The sequence below is a fragment of the Bacillus rossius genome, chromosome 1 (assembly GCF_032445375.1).
Source record: "Bacillus rossius redtenbacheri isolate Brsri chromosome 1, Brsri_v3, whole genome shotgun sequence".
Classification (NCBI taxonomy): domain Eukaryota; kingdom Metazoa; phylum Arthropoda; class Insecta; order Phasmatodea; family Bacillidae; genus Bacillus; species Bacillus rossius.
Window position 1 is genome coordinate 248516835 of NC_086330.1, and position 26566 is coordinate 248543400.

The 26566-nt window shown below is 37.1% G+C and overlaps 1 protein-coding gene across 3 annotated transcripts; it reads left to right on the top strand.

Moving 5' to 3' along the window:
* The first annotated feature begins 1030 nt into the window (after positions 1–1030).
* Positions 1031–26566, top strand: LOC134527449 (set1/Ash2 histone methyltransferase complex subunit ASH2). 3 transcript variants are annotated; one of them, XM_063360141.1, is made up of 2 exons: positions 1031–1102; positions 24165–26566. In XM_063360141.1, exon 2 carries the CDS (start codon positions 24178–24180, stop codon positions 25813–25815), a length of 1638 nt encoding a protein of 545 aa, XP_063216211.1. In that variant the 5' UTR covers positions 1031–1102; positions 24165–24177; the 3' UTR covers positions 25816–26566. The 3 variants fall into 3 exon arrangements, with proteins under 3 accessions (XP_063216211.1, XP_063216212.1, XP_063216209.1); XM_063360142.1 differs by having other exon boundaries at positions 1061–1102; positions 24168–26566; XM_063360139.1 differs by lacking the exon at positions 1031–1102 and adding an exon at positions 17357–21980 and having other exon boundaries at positions 24168–26566.

Here is a 26566-nt window from a genome sequence, read left to right on the forward strand (position 1 = left end):
ATAAGGTCCTATGAGTATTCGTACCGACTGAGAGGTTCGGTGGTCTGGAGATGCGCTTACACGGCCTATGACGTTTGGCTGGTGAAGTCCCGGAAAAACTCGTAAGACTGAATACGTCCAGCGATACAACGAATGCAGCTCAGCTGCAGAGACGACCCGTGATGTTTCACTTTCTGCGAACTGTGAGATGAGAAAACGCGCCTCATGAGCAGCGCGGAGCGGAGCGCACGTCTGCTCCCTCTCGCGTCCTGAACACCACTGCTGTCCCCCGCCCGCTAGCGGACCGAGACCCGCGGGCCACAAAGGAGGGGAGGGAAAATCGGCCGGCGTGGGAGAGGCCCGCCCCGTGATGCGCCAGGTTGCGATTACATTACTAACATGGCATAAGTACTTGAGCAAATCACAGAATTATTAACACAACATAACGAGTAATTAATTAAAAAGCGAATTTACACATGAATTAATTAGTTACGAATAAATGACAAGCGAAGTATTTACACAGTGTTTCAGATGTGAGAGTTTTGTTACGTTACAAAATATACACAATTGTTGAGGCTCGTGACCATTTAAAAAGACATAATAAGCATAACTATTTACAACACAAAAAGAAGCCCACTGGGATGCTAGGGCGCACGCGGGTGCGTCCCTGCTCGCCGCACTTCACAGTCGGTGCACTAGTATTGCAAGGGAGGACGTTGACGGGGCATAACGGCCTGAAGGAGCCGAGGAGACACTTGGGTCGATGCCAAGTGTTTTTCGGAAAGTGGAATCTACCAATATGGCGGCCGGACAGTTCCAGCTGATTCTCTCCCCCCCTCTAGGCGTCATACCACTCGTACATCGCACGACCTTGTGCTACCCTTGTGTACAAAATTACTTCGACTGCATAAAACTGGAAAAAACGTTCATTCAATTTAATCGAAATACCCTTAATTCAATGGGTTATCATTGTAGTATCAGGCACTATCACTAGAATACGCTGCATAACGTATCTTCCGTTTTTTTAATAACTTTCCTATATTATCCTACTACAATATTGGTATAGTCTTTGGTCAAATATGCCATGTTGTTGTTTTGAATACTAAATGTAAATTTTGTGAAGGTAAGTGTTTATGTAAATTCCTTATTATCTCTATTATGAAATCATTTGTTAAGAAATGGGTAAAAAAATTAGTATTTAAGTTGTTTAAAGTACGTTCCACAATGAAGCAGGAACGTAAAAACAGCACTTGATCACGTATCTTAATTGTTTTTTCCATTCACAATCCCAATGCCGCTTAGGCCGGGTTTATAGAAAACGCAAGAACGCAGAAACGCAAGAAACGCAACTACGGTAAAAGTCCAACCTTAACTCTTATACCAGCACGTTTATAAAAAACGCAAGACACGCAATAACGCAAGATTGCAACGCAGAAGTTGTTCAACTTTCTACTTCTTGCGTTTTCTCCTTGCGTTTCGGGCTTCTATACTGGTTGCTTTAGTATGTGTAAACTGTAACTGTCATGTAATGCATATAGAAGGCTCTGCGATTGTAATTTATCGTTACGCTTGTGTTTATTTATGTTTTGGGCTGGCATTCTTCTAGTGAATACAGCACAATGGAGGAAGCTGATGAATTTCTTGTTCAGCTTATCCAAAATTTTCCCTGCCTGTACGATAAGTACAACAAAGATTTTAAAAAGAATCATGACTTATTCCTGAAATTTTATTTTTTGACGTTGGCGATGGCCGGCTTCCTTGCGTTTTTTTATAAACGACTGTGAATTTCTTGCGGTTGTCGCGTCCTGCGTTCTTGCGTTTCTGCGTTCTTGTGTTTTCCATAAACCCGGCCTTACACATACCACGTAACCCTAATTAATGCCAAGCAATATTTTAAATTCATAGTTTCATTAAAAACACAATAACTCCAAGAATATGTTATCAAAAATTTGGTAAATATTGATCACAGGGGCGCATCGAAACAAAACCATTAAAAATTTGTAACTGATTTTTTAATACATTTTTTCTTACGATGTACCACGGCGGTAATTATCCGACATTGCTATTTTTTAGATTAGTGAAGAAAAATCGGAAAACGTAGTTTTCACACACTACACATAACCCTAAATTGTAATATTGTCATATAATAATAAATTATTATCATATGTCAAAAAAATAATTTTTTTTTGCAACGTACAATAATAATTCTTTCTTATTTCACAATTTATTTCATATGCTGTATCTTCAGATGTACTGAACTAAAACAGCAAGCATCATATACCGTTCGATCAAGCCAACAGGGTGCCATCAGGATGCCGTCAGGATCAAGACTTCAGAATCCAGGGAGAAACTGGTATACATGAATCACTAGCCATATCAAACACAGAATATACATTGGCTGTAATCAAAGAATTCCTGAAAAAGACAGCAAAAGTCAACGTGTCAGTTACTTTAGCTTACAGCACATATTCTTCACAGAAAATGAACACGTTAACAATTCTATTCAGATTTTTGCCTCCCATTAGACTCATCCCCTACAACATGACTTAAAATAGTAAGTACCTACTTTAAATGAATTGTAAGAAAACAAACATTTCATAATACAATTACTTAGTTATTCTAATAATACAACAAACATGAACTATAAGCATTAAAAATTCCGTACAATTGCAATACAGTCGTTATATAAACAATTTTCATTATTATAACACCACCTATATTGACTAAAGTTCTCCAAAAAAATAAAAAAAAAAAAAAAACACACGGGTTAACGATAGAAAGTAAACAATGAATGTCGGTGACTGCTTGAATTTGTAGGTATTTTAATAGAAGCTGTAAACTGTTTTTTTTTCTATCACAAACCAGTAGGATTCAAGAAACCTTCTTTTCATGGTTTAGGAACGTGTGTAGTGTGTTAAACCATATTTTTCAATTTTATTTTCTTTCTGATCTAAAAACTTGTGATGTGTGATAATTACCCCATTTACGGTTGATGTAGTTCTATTAAAACATTTTCTGTAATGTAAATATGGTGTTGCCAATTTGCATTGTGCTTAATAGCGTAGCAGAGACTGTTATTTAAATAAGCATGATAAAAATTTGGAATTTGATTGATACTATCAACAGGTGTAATAGAAGTACAGACAGACAACTGAACAGTTCAAAATGTAGTTGAAGTGGAATTTGTGTTTTGTCGCTGCTTTACCTGAAATTAATAATAAAATTCAGAAAATACTTTTTTTTTTTTTTTTTTTTTTTTCAAAAACTAGAAACATTCTTATTTACTTTGAAAATAGTTTCTCTATGTTTAACTGGTTTCTGAGAAATCACAGTCTATAGCTTACAATACCTATGCATTGATGCAGCCATCGGAATTTTTTTAAATGTTTTTATACGTGGAGATCACAGATTCTGCAAACCTAATATTTACAACAGTACATTCTATGGCCACATTTATGCATGTTCTGTAGAAATATTACAAAATTGTTGCATCGTGAGAATGGTTGTTTAGATTAGGTTAGTACCATTAAAAATTCTTTAATATATTGTGGATGGTTAGTTAGGTTAATATAGTATAGAGGTATTTGAGAAGCCCTCAATAGAAATGAATTTTATGTTTATTATTTTACTTCTTACCTCTATGACTTTGTCTTAGTCCTGTTATGAATTATATTTACCAGTATTGTATCTCTATGGTCAGGTCAATTTGGTTTTACTCTTTAAGTATTTTCATGTTTTATCTAAGTAATAATTTTATGAAATGTCTTTGCAAACATTTGTTAAACGGCGACGAATAGGAAATGAGCTTACACTTTTTAATATTGTTTTTGGGTCATTACTGAGGAAAGAGTATATGTGATTGGACGCTCGACTGCGCATATATTTTATTTAAAGAATTTAGTATTTCCAGTGTGATTTCGGAGAGTGTTCAATAGAGAAAGCTTTGACTGTTTGAAACAAATTGGAACTTGAGTTTCTGTTCTACTATCATGGGAGAAGGATTAGAGAGAAAGAGCTCCGTGATTTAGTCATAAATGAATGTAAGAATATCACGTAAAACATTGGTACGACGACTGAATAGCTAGAATCTACGTGAAATTGATGATTTTATAATAAATACCGGAACTACACAATGAAGAAGAGGTAGTTACCGATGTTCGAAGCTCTACTAAAGAATCGACGACGACGATAAGTTTTGACTAACAGCATAAATAGAACTGGATCAACGACGAATTAAGAAGAAAAGAAGAAAAGGACTATCAATCTTCGAGATGGAAGGAGTTCGATAGCGGTAGACGGCATCGTAGACGGTGTACCGGAGGACATCATCCTTCTAGACGACTCCAGGTGACCGACGCCAGTCCTGCTGGAGTACCAGCAGCACGAGAGGAGGTGCATCGAGACGGAGACCCAACCAGCGACATCGGAGGAGAGTGAGATCTAACCAGCAACATCGGAGGAGAGACAGGGGTTCGGAGAGGTTTTCCACAGCCTCTTGGTATTGTAACGACGCGACGAGGTTTGTTTGCCCCATACCCGAATTAACAAGAACAGCGAGAAGTTACCTGTCCTATTTTAATGGCAAGATATCTTAAACTATGATGTTTACGATCAAGACCTAATTTGAAACTCGCAAAAACAACTTAATACTACTTAACTACGTAAAGACTTGTAGCTTGTACATACTGGACCTGGTTAACTGACATTGATCAGTAATATGTACGATATCAAAGTTAAAATCTGTTAAAGTCATTAATTGTCTTGAATGTTTAAAGAATAGCCCCAGGTCCAGAAGTCTTGAGACAGTTTGATCTACCGAAAGAGACTGAGCTAGTAAAAACAAAGAAAAGACTAATTTGCCAGTTAAAATGTGTTTCAATAATATTTAAAATATTGACTGATAACCAAACTATTATTCAGTGATACAATTACGTAAAACGTAATTAGTTCTGAAAGACATTTAAGTATAACGGATATTGAAATTTTGTTTAATGAAAAACCTATTTAAACATGAATAATTGTCTCAAAGGTATTTGTATGTGGCTTGCTAATCATTGACTCTGTCACTTTTCATGTTACAGTTGGATATGTTGCAAAAGAGTATTGTCACCCATACAACCATGATTTTGACCCTAGTAAAAAGTTAAATTTTCATTATATTTTATTTTTCCGATTGATAACCATACTTACATATCATGTGTATGTTAAACCAGATAGACAGAAATATTTAGCTTGGATTGTCTTGAAAGAATAATTAGTTTTTATTACACTGAGATCAGCAGTCATAGAGAAGTTAATGCTTTTAAACACACTACTTATATTTGTTGATTTTAAGGTCAGAATACTTACACCAAAGAGAAGGAGACATACTGCTAAGGAATTATACGACATTTTATTGTTTGGTATTCACACTGAGTCAAACTACACCAGTACATACAACTTGAGAATAATTTATTTTCACTATCAACATAACAAGACATATTTTAGTTAATATTCTGTAGAGGTTAGTAGTTGTGCTACATACACAATCACAGCACTAGTACTTTATAGAGTTTTCACGGCGCCCAACTAGACCACATTTTACATTATAGATATTGGCATTTTAGTAAATATACTCCATAGAGTAATTCTGAAAATACTTATAGAATTTTTGATCACCCAACGGTAGCACACCCTTTTGAAATTTTGGTCGCTCATCCTTGGAGCTGTCTGAAAAATAACAGAAGAAAAGGGAAAATTCTGAAAACACTTCAGAATTTTTGGCGCACAACGTGTAAGCCAACGTTAGGGACTATTTTATGATCTTTTTTTGAACAACTCAAGACACTTTGAAAAATACAGACAGTAATTTTATTTTGTCAAGATGACAGACACAGGTAGGAAGTCATATTTTTTGAGAGGTAGCAATGACACTTCTGACTCTAGTCCTGAACGAGAACCTAGAGAAGTAGTACCAGAACAGCACATCGAGACTACTGGTATGGAGTCACAGCAGGAAATGGAGTTGGGTCATTCGCCGCCGACACCAACTGTTACCCTAGATGCACTGTTCCAGTTCATGAATAAGGAGAAATTAGAACGGGAGCGTAAAGAACAGGAGGAGAAACTAGAACGGGAGCGTAAAGAACAGGAGGAGAAACTAGAACGGGAACGGGAGAAACAAGAACGGGAGCGTAAAGAACAGGAGGAGAAACTAGAACGGGAACGGGAGAAACAAGAACGGGAGCGTAAAGAACAGGAGGAGAAGTTAGAAAGGGAACAAAAGGAGCGAGAAAACGCCGAAAGACTAGACAATTTAGTGCAAGTCTTAAATAACACTTTAGGCAGGATTGCAGATGAAACAGCAGAAATCAGGCATGACTTAACTGAAACACAGCACGAGATGCAACAGAAGTTTTCCAGTGTACACACTCGTATTGAAGGTGTAGAAATATTCAGTAAACGCACTGACGATAAAGTAGTACACTTAAGCGAGCGTCTAACAGGAAGGTTAGATATGGTAGAGGCGAAAATAGGGGAAATAGAAAGAGAATCCAGACACATCGCAACATTCTCGCCCCAACTAACGACTCACCACACTAGCGAATGTAATACCGACAAGGAAGACACGCCGGTAAACAAATCGATAACGATAGAAGCCGAGCGAAATCCCGCGAATATTAGTACTGCAATTATGTCAGCAGATCCGGTACTTACACTACACCACCCTTCTAAGAAATGGTTGGATGACGTTCCAACATATTCAGGGAAAAGTAATGAAAACCCTCGAAGATTCTTAAATCAGTTTGGAGAATATTGCCACACATTTAAGTTAACAGACGCAGAAAAATTGAAATGCGTTAGCCACTGCTTGAAAAACACGGCATATTATTGGTGGGAGTTGGCGAAAGATTCGGTACACGCATACGAATCGTTTCAGAAAGCTTTCATATCCCAATTTTGGAATACTCGTATCCAAAGCAATTTGCGAATACAGTTGCATTCTGAAAAATTCGAAAATCGTAAATTTCAAAATTTAGAGGCGCATATCAGCGATATGTACGAGAGAACTCGTTATCTTGATTGCCGTATGGAAGACGAAGAGTTTATTGCCATGATAATTTCGCAATTACCACTCAATTATCAATTACAACTTAGTGGACGGCAATACAGTAATATTGTAGATTTCAAGGAACAACTGTTAACGTATGAACGACTCGTTAAGCTCGATAAAACGGTAACGCACAAAGAAACTAACGAGCGCAAGAACACGAACCAACAGACACCGTTATACAATAACTGGCGTAACCGAAATGAAGGGCAGAACAGCGGACACAAACAATCTCAAATTCACACACTGAACGTTGAAAACTGCGGAAGTAATTGGTATCACAATGGATATCGAGGTCAGCGATATGGTAACGGATTTTATAAACCACAGTACTATCGTCGTAGAAACGAGAAGCGACAAGACAGACGCGAAAATGAATCACAGTGGGAGAATAAACGTCAGGAGGGGACAGTTAATTTCAGAGAGAATTCAGGCGAAAATCGAACAACGAAAGAACGATCGGCAAATTACAATAATCATTCCGGAGGTCAGTACAGCATAAATGCACAAACGTTTGTACCGTCTGAAAAAGGGAACAGCTTTAGCACCACCATTCACGACGCGCGACAAGGAGAAAGAAATTCATATTCTATAGCGCCAAGTCACGAGCAAAGCAACACGGAATGGCCGCGCATGCAATCTAGCGGAAACCCAGACACAAACCAAGGAGGTAATAACACATTTTTGATTTCACCGAATGCAAATAATGGATTTGCTAATTTGTCACAAGAGCAAATTAGAGGATTTAAGGACAGTGCGGTAAACTAATTAGGGATGGCGAAAACCCGCTCCGCACGTCAGTCCCTAATTGTAAGTTAGACGGGGCTAGTATAAAATTGGATCCCGACGCAAATGACAAGAATAATTGTCGAAGCATACACACCATTATGTTCAAAGAAAACGAGCGTGAATTTTTACTCAGCGAGCCCACAGAAACCGAAGTTCAAGCGAAACAAGCACTATGTCCGGAGATATCGTTAACTTTAAACGGAGTTAAAGTGCCTGTACTATTAGACAGCGGCGCAGAGATATCCTGCATCAGCGAAGACTGCGTAGCCATGATAGAGAGCACCGGAATATCATTACCGAGAATGCCAGTACCGAGTTTAAAGATTCTAGGGGTTACATCAAGGGCTAGTCCCATCATTAATCGTCAGACCTTATTGGAAGTAGAAGGTTTAGGTAGCACCAAGTACATTAATGTATTAATCGTAAAAGGATTGGCTAAACCAGTAATTTTCGGTGTAGACTTTCTAACTAGCCATAAAATAATTTTGAATTTTGCAAGTTGGATGGTAACTGCTATGGATGACACAGAAAATACGAAAACTACTGAAAATTGGGAAGTTTCGGAAAAATGCATTTTGAATAATACTGTACACAGTTCTACCAGTGTTACTCCATATGAAGCGTTAACAGGAAAAAGATCATTGATAATACCGTCATCGTTACTACCGAGACATCACGATGAAGCTCTGGCCGCAGAAGATAAAGAATTAGTCGAGATACAGAAGGAAACTGAAGAGTTGGTCGCAGCCAAGTTGACATCCACGGCGGATCTTCGGAGAAAATACCAGAAAGATTCCAGCAAGATGAGTTTTAATTGTGGAGATTTAGTACTCAAGAGAACGAATCCAGTAAGCCAATTTTGGAAGTACGTTACTAAGAAGCTATTTCTACTCTTCGATGGACCATATATGATCACGAAGATTATTAGAAGTAACTGTTACGAACTGTCTGACATTAAAACGAAACAAGTAATAGGACACTATAATATAACGCAGTTGAGGAAATATTACACTCCTGTAGAATAGTATACACTGTTACACATATGTCCGTTTGAAGACATATATCGGTGACAATACTCTATGTTTGCAAGTAAGTATGTAAATAAGGTCAATAATATGAAATGTAAATTTTCTGCAAATAATTAGAATATAGATGAGATGTTTGTATGATGAGAAATGGTCCTAAGACCTATATCAGAGTATAGTTCGTTAGTCACATTTCTGAAGGGGACTATTCTATAGAGGTATTTGAGAAGCCCTCAATAGAAATGAATTTTATGTTTATTATTTTACTTCTTACCTCTATGACTTTGTCTTAGTCCTGTTATGAATTATATTTACCAGTATTGTATCTCTATGGTCAGGTCAATTTGGTTTTACTCTTTAAGTATTTTCATGTTTTATCTAAGTAATAATTTTATGAAATGTCTTTGCAAACATTTGTTAAACGGCGACGAATAGGAAATGAGCTTACACTTTTTAATATTGTTTTTGGGTCATTACTGAGGAAAGAGTATATGTGATTGGACGCTCGACTGCGCATATATTTTATTTAAAGAATTTAGTATTTCCAGTGTGATTTCGGAGAGTGTTCAATAGAGAAAGCTTTGACTGTTTGAAACAAATTGGAACTTGAGTTTCTGTTCTACTATCATGGGAGAAGGATTAGAGAGAAAGAGCTCCGTGATTTAGTCATAAATGAATGTAAGAATATCACGTAAAACATTGGTACGACGACTGAATAGCTAGAATCTACGTGAAATTGATGATTTTATAATAAATACCGGAACTACACAATGAAGAAGAGGTAGTTACCGATGTTCGAAGCTCTACTAAAGAATCGACGACGACGATAAGTTTTGACTAACAGCATAAATAGAACTGGATCAACGACGAATTAAGAAGAAAAGAAGAAAAGGACTATCAATCTTCGAGATGGAAGGAGTTCGACAGCGGTAGACGGCATCGTAGACGGTGTACCGGAGGACATCATCCTTCTAGACGACTCCAGGTGACCGACGCCAGTCCTGCTGGAGTACCAGCAGCACGAGAGGAGGTGCATCGAGACGGAGACCCAACCAGCGACATCGGAGGAGAGTGAGATCTAACCAGCAACATCGGAGGAGAGACAGGGGTTCGGAGAGGTTTTCCACAGCCTCTTGGTATTGTAACGACGCGACGAGGTTTGTTTGCCCCATACCCGAATTAACAAGAACAGCGAGAAGTTACCTGTCCTATTTTAATGGCAAGATATCTTAAACTATGATGTTTACGATCAAGACCTAATTTGAAACTCGCAAAAACAACTTAATACTACTTAACTACGTAAAGACTTGTAGCTTGTACATACTGGACCTGGTTAACTGACATTGATCAGTAATATGTACGATATCAAAGTTAAAATCTGTTAAAGTCATTAATTGTCTTGAATGTTTAAAGAATAGCCCCAGGTCCAGAAGTCTTGAGACAGTTTGATCTACCGAAAGAGACTGAGCTAGTAAAAACAAAGAAAAGACTAATTTGCCAGTTAAAATGTGTTTCAATAATATTTAAAATATTGACTGATAACCAAACTATTATTCAGTGATACAATTACGTAAAACGTAATTAGTTCTGAAAGACATTTAAGTATAACGGATATTGAAATTTTGTTTAATGAAAAACCTATTTAAACATGAATAATTGTCTCAAAGGTATTTGTATGTGGCTTGCTAATCATTGACTCTGTCACTTTTCATGTTACAGTTGGATATGTTGCAAAAGAGTATTGTCACCCATACAACCATGATTTTGACCCTAGTAAAAAGTTAAATTTTCATTATATTTTATTTTTCCGATTGATAACCATACTTACATATCATGTGTATGTTAAACCAGATAGACAGAAATATTTAGCTTGGATTGTCTTGAAAGAATAATTAGTTTTTATTACACTGAGATCAGCAGTCATAGAGAAGTTAATGCTTTTAAACACACTACTTATATTTGTTGATTTTAAGGTCAGAATACTTACACCAAAGAGAAGGAGACATACTGCTAAGGAATTATACGACATTTTATTGTTTGGTATTCACACTGAGTCAAACTACACCAGTACATACAACTTGAGAATAATTTATTTTCACTATCAACATAACAAGACATATTTTAGTTAATATTCTGTAGAGGTTAGTAGTTGTGCTACATACACAATCACAGCACTAGTACTTTATAGAGTTTTCACGGCGCCCAACTAGACTACATTTTACATTATAGATATTGGCATTTTAGTAAATATACTCCATAGAGTAATTCTGAAAATACTTATAGAATTTTTGATCACCCAACGGTAGCACACCCTTTTGAAATTTTGGTCGCTCATCCTTGGAGCTGTCTGAAAAATAACAGAAGAAAAGGGAAAATTCTGAAAACACTTCAATAGCTACATTAAAAATACATACTATAAATATTTTTAACGGTTGCTCAAGAATTACAGTGTTATGTAGCAACTAGTTAGCACAAGTCCATTCCGAGGCCCGAATAGTCCGAAGTTCTCTGAAGGTTTCCGAACTCATTAGTACATATTATAGGATAAATATGTGCATGAAAGATGTCCATGTCATCTTTCATCTTTCATAGACTTATGTGAAAGAGAAATAAGAGAATATTCAAGCTACATTAAAAATACTTAGAAAAGTGTGGACGGTTGATTAGGTTAATATAGCTACAGTAAAAATACTGTGAAATCATGTGAACAGTTGGTTAGGTCAGGATAGATACATAATAAATTGGTAATTCCTAAGTAAATATTTTACATTTATTTTTAATGTAGCTACCTAACCTAATCGACCATTCTCAATATTTGACTTAAGTTCTCCAAAACGTAAACACACATGACCGTGTCAATGCACAAGTAATGTAACCTATGTATGGTGATTGCTCAGAAATCGGTAGGAATTAGAAACTCTGTTTTCATGGCAAATAGAAGAACATCTTTAGTGTTCTAAAAAAGTATTTTCAGGATTTTATTATTTTATTTACGGAAAAGACGCGACACAAGAATTTTACAGTTGAGTGATATTTTTGTTTGGAAAACATTCCTCTATCCAAGTTTATGACATGATCCTGCAATCATTGATCTTGTGGTACATTATGCTTGCTTTTTAAGTTTAGTAAATGACAAAAACTTGTGAAATACAATATTTTATGATCGTAAGTGGAATACAAAAGTAAATATTTCCACAAGACCTGATATGAATGGTTATTTTAAAAAAAAGTGTACAATTGGGACCAATTTGAGCTTAAACCATTCCAGAGTGATAGGTATTTCTATAAGTCTGAAACATGTAAAATTAATCTTTTCTCCATAGAGTGGGTGTTACTCACAGGAAGAATATTCTCCATAGAGTGGGTTTTCTCCACAGGAGAAGGATTCTGCATAGAGTATTTTTTTCCTATAGAAAGGGTATTTACACTATTCTGGGATTTCCCACAGAATAGGAATTTTTTTGTATTTAATAAATTTATTTGTTTTGTCATTTTTTACTCTCTGTCTACATTTCACTAATTAATATAATTTTAGTGAAGTAAGATTTAGCTTGATATAATTTATAACTTATTCAGATAATTGAAATAATATCGTGGTTAGTATATATATATTTTTTTGTAAATCACAAGGAAAATTAATGAGCTAACTTTTGTTGCTATGAGGGTGGAATCAGAGTTTTCATTAAAAATAAAATTTGATATTGTATTTAAAAAAAACATTATTTATAAAATTATTTGTTTTTATAAAAACCACTTGGTTTAAACTATGGTTTAAACTGTGGTTCAAACCATTGTGGTTTAAACCAGCCAACCCTCCTAATAATACCATTGTTCAAGGTAAAAGTCTGTAAATTGTATAGCTTTATTAAAAAGAACCACACCTATCCCTCACTTAGCACGACTAATTCGTTCCTAAGAATGCTCGAAATTGCGTATTCTGAAGCATTAGTTTCCAAAAATAGCAAGGCTAATTTAATTAATGAGTTCCAAAATTGTCTATGAAAATATACTTTACGTAATATAAATGCGTAGAATAACACTCAACTATAAATATGTCACACCATTTATCTTTATATGCCTCCTATCACAGTATGTATGACAAATACGACACTGCGTAATGGTAGATATGTATGTACTTTATCGTCATTCGGCTGGCTGACTTGCCCGTTGCGTATCTTTCCAAACCATCCTTTACTGACATTAAAACAGATATTAATGTCCGGATAATTACATTTAAAATTTTCAAAAATTAAAGTGCTTGCAGTGTCATATCGCATAATCTTCACACAATTTATAATTAGATCAAGTTTCAAAAGTAGGGGTGCGATTTTTATGCAAAAAAAAATTTGTTGTTAGGTAAAGTTATTCATAAAAAATTGGTTGTCTGTAAAGTCGGTTTATGGACGATAGTTTAACGTGACAACGTCATAACAAAACATTGATGAAATGATTGATCCAGAAGAAAAGGAAATATCATATTCGGCCTGAGACTGAGCCGTAATAGGTTTTTGCAACCAAACTATTTAGGCATTAAAAATATTATATTCTTTGAGGAAGATTTTTTTTTTAATTTTTCTATCTTTTGCATGATAAAATCTACCTCTGCATACTTTTATGAATAAAATTGAATCATTTTTATTGAATTATCACTTTTTTGTAGGGATACAAAGGAGTGAAATGAAATGTGCAATTGAATGAATAAATTTACTTTTATTTGCATTCATTAATTCAAATATATCTATTACTTTTGAAATGATGCGTGCGCCATATTTATTTTTACAAGTACAAAAAAAAAGTTTTGCAGCTGCCGGGTTTTGAACCGACAACCTTTAGTTTAAGATTTGGGTACGCTAACCACACGCCCACGAGGCCATACTAAAGTTATGTAGTTTCAGATGTTATATATAGATTTATAAAAATTTTGTTCATGGTAGGGGAATAATATGAACACGATTTTATAACAAATACGCATTCCAAATACACCAAACTTATTTATAATGTGTTACAATATTTTTTAAAACATTGTGCAAAAGATCCCTGGTGTAATTTGAATTATGTGTAACTGTAAAACACCATTGTTGGTTCAAAACGTATTTGAATTTTCAACATTACTTTTAAATAACCGTACCGATTGTGCTGAAAATTGGTGGACGATCGTTAAATTACATAATATTAATAATTCAAACGACGAAAATATGATTGAAAAGTCAAATTGATGGTTGTTCCATTCGAGTGGAAGAGAGATTCCACGCATGCGTACAATGAGCATGAAGAGAGATGCCACGCATGCGTACAATGAGCAAAAAGGACACATCCGTAGTGGGACATCTGTAGTGGGACACTTTTTCGTGCGTGCAGCCGGCGTTCATCGATTTATTAGACGTTGTCACGTCAAAACATTACACATTCATGGAAAGTACGTTTATCTAAAAAGTAGAGTATAAAAAAGAACCTCAAACAATTTAAATTAATAAGTCATGCTACAAAAACCTTTCTTCAACTTTAAATAGAAAAACAAAATCTGTGACCAAAATGCGAGCCTGAACTAATGCATAACTATCGTCATAGTACACCACAAAAGAGTGCGGGCTATCAAATGTAGTAAACTCTGCACAAGACAGAAAGCGCGCGTTGCATGCAATCGACGAGATATCAATATCGATATTCGACTACGTGTGCGCGCTCTCTACGGGAAGCAACATAGCCAAACATGAATGATGCCAACTAGCGCTGGCTACATTTTTATAAACGGTACATCGCGGCGACGCAGGCGAACATATAAAGGTTATAACATTTAAAAATGTCTTTAAAAGAAAATTGTGCGCGCAGTTGACTTGCTTAAAACTAAAGTGCGACCAACATAAGCGTGGCCTTCATGACAATCTGCGCGCCGTTATACTTCTAGTTTTGTCTGAATTACTTGAACACGATGCATTATGAGTAAATTTAATATAGACATGTTTCTGTTTAAATCATGAGACAGAGACAATATTACACCTGATGGATATTACCTGCATCATCATCTTCAACTTGCATAACTGATATTTCACATTTAAATAGGTGATTTTTCATTCTGACAACTTGACCCTCAAGTTCAGTGCCACATTTTTTACATTTGGCCCTCACACCTTCTCTTGATTCCTTCTTAACTTCTTCAAATGAAAGCCATACAATATCCCGCTTTCTGCCACTCATGTTTGTTCTCCTCTCGCACCGAGCCCTCTTGGGTGAGAGCCAGGTATCCTGTAGAGAAGGTCGAGCTGTTCTTGCGGCAGGATTCACATCCGGCTGGTATGCAGGTGAATAGCTAGTGGGGTGAGGGATGGGGCTAAACTATTCATTGAAAATGTCGGTATTTTTTTACACTGATAATTATGGTTGGGCATTCTTCTTAGAGGGGCGGCGCAGGGGTTGCGGACGCGTCCGTCTCCGGGCTGGAACGGTATTGGAGAGGGCTGTTGGAAGATCCCTGGATGTCCTGGTCTGCTTCATTCCTGGATGTTGTGGAGAGCCGGCGATGGGTGACAGGGGAGCCGGGAAGTGCCGATAGAGACGCAGGATACTTCGTATGCGTCTCTGGCTGGGTTCCTGGTCTCTCGAAGGAGGTTCGAGGGGGCTGGTGGTCTGTTCAGGAGCATGGGTCCTCGGAGGGCTGGGTATGGGTGAGAGTGGAGGTGGAATGAGGTGATAGGGGCGTAAGAGGTGATGGAGCTGATGCTGGTTGAGCTCTTCCTCTTCTTTCCTCTTGATGTTGGTTGTGCTGATACTTAGAAGGGCGGTCTGCAAGAGTTCGCAGAGTCCCCTCGGCAGAGGGAAGCCGTAGCGCAGATCCGGGCAGTTCTCCTGGCGTCGGACGAGCTCCTCCAGGGTTGGTGGTGGTCCGGGTATCCGCACCAGGGGTGGAAATAACCCCGGCGGAGGCTTCACAGAGGTGACCTGAAGCTTCCTCTGCTGTGCGGCCTGCTGGCGTAGATGAATAGCTAGAGGGGTGAGGGATGGGGCTAGGCTATTCATTGAAAAGTTTCGGTATCTTTACAAGGAAAATTTTAATTGACCTGAATGTCAAACAGTTCAATTGGTCGCCTGCGTCGGCTTTCACTACATACACAGGATTTATACACAGTACACCCTATCGTCAAGAAAGGGGGGGGGGGGGGGACAAATTCCCTAGGCCGAGATAGGTCCTCGGATGGCCTGACTCGCGAAGGAGGGGTGCGAGCTGCAGAAAACGGATAGCCAGTTGTTCTGCTGCTCCCCCTATGATCGTCCTATGGTCAGTGGGCGGATTCCAGCCTCACTGGCCGTCAGGCCGATCAACTGACTTCAGGTGGATGACCTCGCCTTTATATAGGGAGGAATGCGCGGGAACGAAGAAAAGGAAGGGAGGGGCGAACTAACTCCTCTTTGGAAGGGATGAGATGCACGCGCATGAATCTCGCCGAAATTTCCCTGCCCTGGTGGTGGAAGTATAGACTAGATATTAATAATTAAAAAGAAAAGATAAACTTGACATAAATAATTATATGTACATACATATATATTCAATCCTATGTATTAAAAAGTATTTAAACTTGCTTTCACAACTTAATTATATACTTTTATAAAATATAAATATAGTTGGTAGATCGCCGTTCACAAGATGGCGTCCCAATGTACATGTTTAGCTGTGGCAAGAGAAAAATATACATTTGTGTACATAACTCGTCCATATTTACAATTATATTCTGAAGCACATTGATATGTGTGGTTATAACAACGTAAAAAATAATGGACGAAGATGGTTGGTTGCTTTAATGAATTATTCTATTGTTCGTCGCTTTGTTTATAACCTACGACGTCGCACAGATTCGTTGCCGCATATTACGTGAGTAGGCCTACTGCCGAAATACCTTTTTCCCTGAATTGCTTCTGAGCTTATTAAAACTCGTTTTGGGTTTAATTATAACGTAAAGTAACGTGATATTTAATATAGAGAGGGCGGGCAAGCGTCATGTTGAACCAGTGAAGTTATAGCATCAAAGAATTGAAGTCCAGCAACTCTGCACATCTGAATGGGACTTAACCACAGAAAGGGTATTTCCCTACAGGAGGAGGATTCTACATAGAGTGGGTGTTCCCTACAGAAAGGGTATTTCCCCACAGGAGTAGGATTCTACATAGAAAGGGTCTTCCGCACATAATAAGTGTTATAATGCTATAAAGTACAGTAAGAGATTTCCCACAGAATAGAAATTAACTATTTAATGTTTTTAATTTTTAAGGAGTGTTTAGTAGAGTATGATTTAGGTATAAAAAATTAATAAAGATAATTTTAATTAAAGGTTCTTGATTAAGATATATTTTTTCCCCTGTAAATCACAAAAACTATTCATGACAAAATATTTTTGTTATTAAAGAGAAATTAGACATTTCATTAAAAAAAGTTAAGTCATTCTTTAAAAAAATTATTTAAAAAGATTGATTTTTTTTTTGCATAAACCACTTCGTTTAAACCATGATTTAAACCATTGTAGTTTAAATCAGCCATTCAGATGTGCAGTGTGTCTGGACTTCAATTCTTTGATGCTACAACTTCAATGGTTCAACATGAGTGGCAGAAAGCGGGATATTGTATGGCTTTTATTTGAAGAAGTTAAGGGTGTGAGGGCCAAATGTAAAAAACATGGCAACGAACTTGAGGGTCAAGTTATCAGAATGAAAAATCACCTCTAGAGAAAGCATCCAAATTTGTATTTCTGTTTAAAGCATTCAACAAAAACAATCTACAGTTATGTGATATGACCTGCAATACAAACAGGAAAGAACAAGCTTAATTTTTTTTAACTGATAAACCACAAGACCAAAGGGAAAAGAGTGTGTGTTTTCTTTAAGCATTTATTAATAACATCTAGGTTTGGCGAGTTTATTCTGTTATACACACTGTAGTACTGTCAGTTTTTCTTTTCTTTTAGTACTTTAACAATATACTTGTGCAAACTCTTTGGTAGGTATTAGAATCACCAGTGGATAAATGGATTTATAAAACACACACGCACACACATAAATAGTTTGAGTGTGGTGAGAGCCAAAATAATTAACACAATAGAAAAACCTGGTTTAAACCAAAAAAAACCTGGTTAGGTTTTTTAAAATAAACCAGGTTTTTTTTCCAACCCTGGCCTGTGGAGATTTCGTGCTAACTGAAATTTACAGACGTGCTATTCAAGACTGGGGCAGTAAAATTAACATAGCCCTAAATGAATCTGTGCAATCTGAAGACGTGCTAAGTGAGAGATAGGTGTATAGTGAATCACTATTTACAATATTTATAACTTATATACATATGCAGTTTTTAAAATATTTGTCTATTCCGGCATCATGCAAAAAACTTTTGGGCAGTTTTCAGTGTAATTTTTTTTTATTATTGAATCTGATCACAAAGCATAAATATTTATATAAATGTTTTATAAGTCGGGAGGGTAAGGGCCTGTGCTACTACAAAGTAAAGTGTAAGCGTTTGTCAACCACAGTTACGAAAACCTTTTTTTGAATTGTGAACACATTAATGGCACCGTATGCCCGAGCACACACACATGGTGTGCAGAGCTTCAGGAAAAACAAAGCAATTTCAAAACTATTCAATATATCAGGGTGGGATCTGTTTACAAAAAGAACTCGCTGAGTGCCGAAAAGTACTTTTGATTTTGGCTTAAATTTTCAAACTATATTTTTAGAAGAGTTAAAATGGCTAAGAGGCATGTTTTCAGAGTAATTTTTAGGCATAAAACAACCGGTATAGATTCTTAAAGGCACTTAAGAGCCTTTCATTACACCTTTACCTTAATTTCTTGCCATATAATGTTATGGTCAGTGCTCAAATTTCATGGTTATCTTATGGGCGACAAGAAGACTGCGTGCCAGTTCATAGTCTTTACTTATCATCCCACCTCACTAATTCACATACACCCAGACTAGATGGGCCCTCTAATTAATCATTTTTAAATGCCTGGATATATTCAGTTTGGTTTGTTATGAAAGTAAAAAAAAACATATAAAAAAGTAAACTTGTTGAATCCCTCATAAAACTTTATTTTTTATTTAGATAAAATCAAAAATTTATATATTTGCATAGTACAACAATTTTTGATGTAATGCATGGATTGGGAGTTATTGCTGGATTTGATATTTTAAGGACAAATTAAATCAAGAGTTACCAAATGTACTAAAGTTAAATCTAGAGGCTGTAAACACACATAGATATGAAATTTAATCAAAATAGGTTTACTATAAGTTTTAAAATTCGGTAATTTATTAAATACTCAATAAATGTTGAATGTTATGTGGATATGAACTTTAGCTCAGAAACTTTTCTGGCTTATAAATATTTTTTTATGCGATACACATGTTGCAAGTTATTGTGGAATTTGCTAACCAATTTTGACAGAACACAAAAAGTAATATGTATAAAATGAAAAACCCCTAGACATGAATTATTATTTATGTCAGATAAATTGATAATTTAAAAATTATTTTAATTGAAAAATTTGGTAAATTAGGTAATTTCAAACATCTAAAACAAAGTTTTTCATTGTCAAATTTTTGAAAAAATTTCCTAAACGCTACCAATTTTTGTTCAAAAATAACTCGATGAGAAATGTTTTATTCTTTTAGTTTTGAAACAAATTCTATTCATGGGTGACCTTCATCAGTTAGCTAGCTACTACTAACTCAATTTTTCAAGTTAGGTACTAATCTCATTTAGGTGTCAAATGAAAGCTAACTTTTAGCTCTTATAACTAAATAAAAACAGCCATGAAAATCAATTATTTGTAATAACATTTTTTGAGTTTTTTTTAAACTGTGGTTTTGCTCATAAGTTATTAATATCACTTCTTTGCGATCGGTAGGTGAAATGAGACTGTAATGTATGTATGTATCAGGGCAGAAGGGGATTTGGTATTTCTCCGCCAAGAATATTCAAGAACTTTTTTGGTGAATATATGATCATTTTACCGAAATAAAGCTTATACAATTAGCATATTTTATTGGCAATAATTAGAAAATTTAAAAAAAAGGAAAGCTTACTTAATGTGTGCGTAGAACTAAAAAATTTCCAAAACCAATAAAACAGAAGACATATTTATTTGACAATCTAGACATCCATTCAGTTTTACTTAATGCATGAAAAGTAATCATGTCTAAAACAAGTGTTTGGAATATGTACATAAAAACTAAAAATTTTAACTTAAGTTTACAAAATATATATGATTCCGGCCAATGAAGCTTAAAACATTTATGTACCACATGTGGCATAGACATGGGCTGTAAATTAACCTTACGGTAAGATCACAGCACCTTTTCCGGTCTTGTATTTTACAAGTAAATACAGTCAGTATACTGTTGGAAAATATTTACTGCTACTGAAGACTCTAAATCTATCAAAAATGCTAATATTTTTAATCATTACATGTTTTCAGTTCTTACCTTCAGATTGTCCTTCCAAAAATGTGTCCAATATGATTAATTGATAATCACATAAAAATCACTCCTCACGCAATTGTAGGCTACAGTTAAATATAAACTGTGCTTATTAAAAAAATATATACAAGGAGTAAATGACTCAAATCCTCCTCTGATAAATTGGTTGTGAATTATAATTATGTCAGTTTTATTTTAAAATATATGTAGGTTGAGTCTGAATTTAACTGACAACTTCAGTGTCATGTTTATCACAGCATACCACAACTAATGATCTGACATGCTTCCTAAGGCTGATATACGACTTGGAACTGAACAACTGGTTGATTGCAAATAATAAATAAAAAGTATTTAAGCTGGATAATGTTTGGTTTAACTCAGTTCCACAACAACCGAAAAACTTGTCATAAAAAAAATTTCATTGAATTAATGGAGGGTAACATCCTTATTTCCCATAAAGTTTTTGTGAACCGGGATGAATAATGTGGTTTTTAAGGCAGATAATTAATCAAAATGTCAGAACTAACAAAAAAAGGTTGCCATGTGTTTTCAAGAACTAAAACTGCATGCAACATACACGACACCCAGTTTGCTAGAATGGCTGCAAATCAGGGGCATTGATTGTTTAGGTACATGCCTGTAAGGTATGTATAGTGAATAACATTTAATCTATATATATAAAAATTGATGTGTGTATGTATGATCCCTATGGACTCCAAAATGGCTGGACCAAATTTGATGAAATTTTCAGGCATTCTTCAGATTAGCCCAGTGGGTGATCCTGTGAAGTTTATTAGCGATTGACCAACCAATTAAAATTTTTTTTTGTTATTTTGTGTCATATTTTCAATACAAATTAATACAAAAATTAAGTTTTTTTCTATTATTTTTTAAATTTTTGAACATTCACAATTAAAAGCTATATTAGAGTCGCTAGTCAATAATAAAACATAAACAACTGCAGACAAAATTAATGCAAAAAAATGGGAATGCTGAAAAAAAAACCACACGTGTCATCAGTTACAAGAAAAGAAATAAGGTTGCACCTTAGAATGTTAATAAAAATGTCTTCTCCAAAAAATAATTGGTGATTCTGTGACATTACTTTCCATAAAATAATTTGCAATAAATGTTCCTGAAACTTTGAAAGAACATTGTATACAAAAAAAAGGGTGCCTTTTTATATGGTGATTAAAAAATTTTATTTCTGTGTATTTAGGGATAAACAAAACAGGTAACTTTTGAGCTCGCTTAATTAGTAGATTGTGATTGATGCCAATTAAGTTATCACAAGTTGCAAGGTCTAAATAAATAATCTTCATACATAGCATTAATTTATTTTACAAAAGTTGCCCTACAGTGTCTGGTACATAACTTAGTGCGGCACTCCTTACTGAACTCTTCTAAAACACTGTGCACGTCTGATATATCCAGCAGCTGTATGCAAGATCTTCTTGAGATTCCACAGGCAGGCTTTGCATGTACTCCCACAGGAACAACTAATCAATTGAGATCGGCATCCATGGCTGCCAGGCAATGGGACATCCTTGCCCTTGTCGTTGTCATAATACTGACGATCTTGTAAGGTGCGTGATCGGTATCCATTACCTGGTCTCCAGTGGAACGTCTAATGTTAACAGGTATGGTCCCACAAAAACATCGTTGATGATTTTCAGCCATACATTCACACAGAAACACTGTTGGTAACTGCTGACAAATGTACTCTGCAGATGGTCCGATGGCCACATGTGGTTATTACTGGTATTTATTGTAAAGTCATTGGTGAAGAAAGCTTCATCGGTAAACAGAATGTGTTTGTCTATCTCTTGATGTGATGTTGGTGTCCAAGATAAAATTCTGTGAACTACATCTGGCAGGTAAACCTGCAGAACACAATTTGCACACGCTGCAAATGGAATAGCTGCATTAAATACTCCTGCAAACTAGGACAACAGTGCTCTGAGAAGTGTTAATAGTGCATGATACGGCACACATATGGGTGCTTGGTACGTTCTCCACTCGATGTGACATGTCCTCTTCGAATTATAGTGTTTGCACATTCATCTGCAGCCAACTTTCAGTCTAGTAACCTCAAATTTCCACTCTCCCTCATTCGTCGGTCTACAGGAATAAACAGGTAGGGTAAGGTTTTCGTCTGTACAATCGCTGAGCAGCTCGTTTGATTTCCCTCCGCTGCTCCATGAACAAGTTGCATGTCTGCAAGTTCTGGCCGCGAGGAAGTTCCATAGTGTCGATTCACAACAGGCACCTACACCGACATAAGCGCTAATAACTTAGTGATTGTCACAGCTATCTATGATACTAGTCTGTAGAACCCTGTCCCCAACAGCTGTCTCTTGTGGTATAGTGTGCTCACACATGTGCTAAAAGTGCTGCCTGCCTTTCAGATTTCAAATCCTCAGATTTTACATGTTTCATTTTGTGAATTATACACAAATGTATAATACATATCTTTTAATTATCATTTTTTGTTTTAGGAGAAGACATTACCTCACAAATTAAGGTGTGACCTTATTTTTTTCTTGTAATGATTGATGACACATATTTGTTTTGTTTAATATTCACATTTTTGTGCATTTAATTATATCTACAGATTTGTTTTAGTTAAATCATTAGTTATATTTTTGTTTTATTAAATACTTTCATAGGTTTGAAACTCAGTTTAACAGTCAGTGATCCTTTGTTGAAGCTGTAGCATACTGGGTGTCTTGTGTATTTCACTCTTGCCAGGATTTGTAGTTTTTTTTTCTGTATTTGATAGTAGCATTTTTTTGAAAACGTTTGGGTTAAGGGTAAAAATACAAGGTGACCTGTTTTATTAGTTTAGACATACCAATTAATAATGGACCTTTAAAACGACAGTATTTTAAAAGTTGACAAGAATCTTAGGGAACTAAGGGTGTACCTTACCGTACCAGGGGCGCAACAACTAAATTTCCAAAAGGGGGGGGGGCAGTATATCTTTTTATAAAGAATCATCAATCCCCCCTACTGAAGCCTGGGGTCCGGGGGTCCTCCCCCGGGAAAAATTTGTATTTCAAGGTGGAAAATGGTGCTATTTAAGCAGTTTTATTATCTAAAAATTGATTACACAGCACTTTCTTTGCCCCCGTCTGCCCCCACTTCAAGGTTTCAGAGGGGGGGCAAAATACTCTTGCCCCCCCCCCCCCCCCCTCCCTGTTGTTGCGCCCCTGCAACTGCAACAAAGTCATTTTATCCCAGCAACAAGTTATGATTGGTGTAGAATTTGGTTCAATTTGACATTAACTAGATGCTTTGTGTCTCATCTATAGTACTTTTTACATTATTTGCAATACACCCATTGTTAAGTACAAAATTCAAAAATGTATACCAGCCTTGATAAGCACTTTAAAGAACAAGATGTTTTCAACTTGTTTTTATTATGATAAAACCAGAACTGAAGTTTGTCAGACTTATCCTGTATACTATATAATTAGAAAAAAATCAGGAAATTACTGTATTAAGTGATTTTTTTATCATTTCAAAATGTGTCATAAAAATTAAAATTGGTATTATTCTTGTGCAAGAACTTTGTAAATAATTGTAATGTGTGCAATTGTGCAAGTAGAACTATTGTCAATAGTATTTATAAATTAAGAAACTAATATCATTCTCTTGTCCTCAATTATTGTTTAGGTAGTAGTCAGCAAGCTATGCTTCTTTGTGTGAAAATATACAGCCACATAAATGTGTAACTACTAGAACCCTAGTTTATGTACTGCAGCAAGAGTTGTAAAGTGATTGCTGGCCTCTGTTATGTGTGTGTGTGTGTGTGTGTGTAGCAGAGCAGAAGCCATGGCTTCAGAAGCAAATCCACAAGATGCTGTCGTGGATGGCAGCAAGGAGCTGGTTCCGGCCAAGCCAACACAGGAGCGGGACGGGAATTGTTATTGCGGTAAGGAGCGTAACCTCAACATAGTGGAGCTGTTGTGCGCGAGCTGCCTGCGTTGGTTCCACGAGTCCTGTATCGGCTACCAGCTGGGCAAGCTGGTGCCTTTCATGACCAACTACATCTTCGTGTGCAAGAACTGCTCGCCCACGGGTCTGGAGAGCTTCAAGAAGTGCCAGGCCCAGTTCTCGCAGATGTGCGTCACCGCCATCGGCAACCTGACTCAGGCATCCGTCAAGGCCGGGGTGCCCCGGGCCATGTTCTCCAAGGACCGCGAGATCATCCCGTTCATCGACAGCCACTGGGAGGGCATGACGACGATGCCACGTAGGGTGACCCAGTCCTGGCACGCCACGGTGCATCGTGCGCTGGCCAAGGACGTGGGCACGCTGTTTGCCTGCGAGGACGGGGCCGTGCTGACGTGCGGTCTGCTCGCCGGTCTTACGCAGATCAAGCCCAACTACGAGGCCATGATCAGGGGTGGCCACCTCAAGGTCACCGAGCTGGGCATACAGCACGTGCAGATGGGAGGCGGAGCCCGGGGCCGCAGCACCAAGCGCAAGGTCTTGGGTGAAGGCAGTGTCACGACCGGGAAGAAAGGTCGTTCCGGGGATGTGGGTGCGACCAAGCTTTCCGCCCACGGCTACCCCACGGAGCACCCTTACAACAAGGACGGCTATCGCTACGTGCTGGCCGAACCCGATCCGCACGCTCCCTTCCGACAGGAGTTCGACGAGAGCAGTGACTGGGCAGGCAAGCCCATCCCAGGGTGGCTGTACCGTACGCTCAGTCCCGGGTCGGTGCTGCTCGCCTTACACGATCGAGCTCCACAGCTGAAGATCTCGGAGGACAGGCTGGCGGTGACCGGGGAAAAGGGCTACTCAGCAGTGCGTGCCACGCATGCGGTTGGGCGTGGCACATGGTACTGGGAGGCGACTATCGAGGAGTTGCCGGAGGGCTCTGCTACTCGACTTGGATGGGGCCAGGAATATGCCAATCTGCAGGCCCCTCTCGGGTACGACAAGTTTGGCTACTCGTGGAGGTCACGCAAAGGAACTCGCTTCCACGAGAGTCACGGCAAGCACTATTGCACGGGGGGTTATGGAGAGGGCGACACATTGGGGTTCTTGATAATGCTGCCAGAGTCACCTCATGTCGACCTGGTGCCTCGCACTTACAAGGACAGACCGTTGGTCAAGTTCAAGTGCCATTTGTATTATGAAGAGAAGGACAATGTTACAGAAGCATTGAAGACTCTTAGACCATTGTCCGGAAGCAAGGTCGTGTTCTTCAAAAATGGCCAGTGTCAGGGAGTTGCTTTCGAGAATGTGTATGGTGGTGCATACTACCCCACTTTGTCACTTTTTAAAAATGCTACAGTGTCTGTAAATTTTGGCCCTAACTTTAGGTACATGCCAACTGGCTTTACATTCCGTGGAATGTTTGAGAAAGCAGAGGATGCCATCTGTGAGCAGACCATGGCTGACCTGATGTTTCTAACTGAGAACGAAGGCAAGTTGCGCATAGACACATTCTGCTCCTAGTTCACATGAATGCCACCACTGTGACCTCTACCACAGGGTGGCACTAAGCGATAGTGCTGTGTACAATTGAGTTGCTGTGTACGATCGAGTTGGTGAGTCGCAGTTGTTGTGTCTGAACTGTTCCACTTGAGAATTATGAGGATTTTATGGTTTGTACTAACTTTAGCCACTGTAAAAAGTATTTGTGTCATGGCTTGTACTCAATTCTCATTAATTCTTTGTGTATTAATAATCATTGTGATACTGTTGTAATGCAGGCATAATTACCATTTATTTTTTATATTCTCTAAAAGAAAATGTGTACTTGAAAGTAAAAGATGCACTTAAATCTAAATAACATATTAATTTTTTTGATAGAGTGTAATATTGGTGAATTTTTTTATGTATTTAACTGTTATCTTATTGCTGTCCAACATGTTTTGTGCAAAGACTGTACTAGTCCTCCTTCAACCTGAAATAAGGGGTTGTTCTTTGAGATTATAAGTGCTCAGTGTCTTTTTGAATCAAATACAAGCTATTCTTATACAGTAATGCATCTGTAATCATCAGAATTTTATCGTAAGTGACAATTGAAGCCATATGCTGAATTACTGTTTTACTTAATAAACTGCTATTTTTATACTTATCACAAATATTGCTGTGTTTGCCTGCAAATGTAGGAAGTTATTTTAATTGTAAGCTGCACCCTATTTTCAAGACACTAAAAATAAAAAATTTAGTTGATCTTATAATTAAATAAATTTGGCAAATG

Excerpts from the sequence above, each read along its gene's own strand:
- LOC134527449 (XM_063360139.1), top strand. The coding sequence starts at position 21,877 with ATGGGACATCCTTGCCCTTGTCGTTGTCATAATACTGACGATCTTGTA. Across the intron at positions 21,981-24,167 it reads GGAACGTCTAATGTTAACAG|AGCAGAAGCCATGGCTTCAG; the intron begins GTATGGTCCCAC and ends TGTGTGTAGCAG.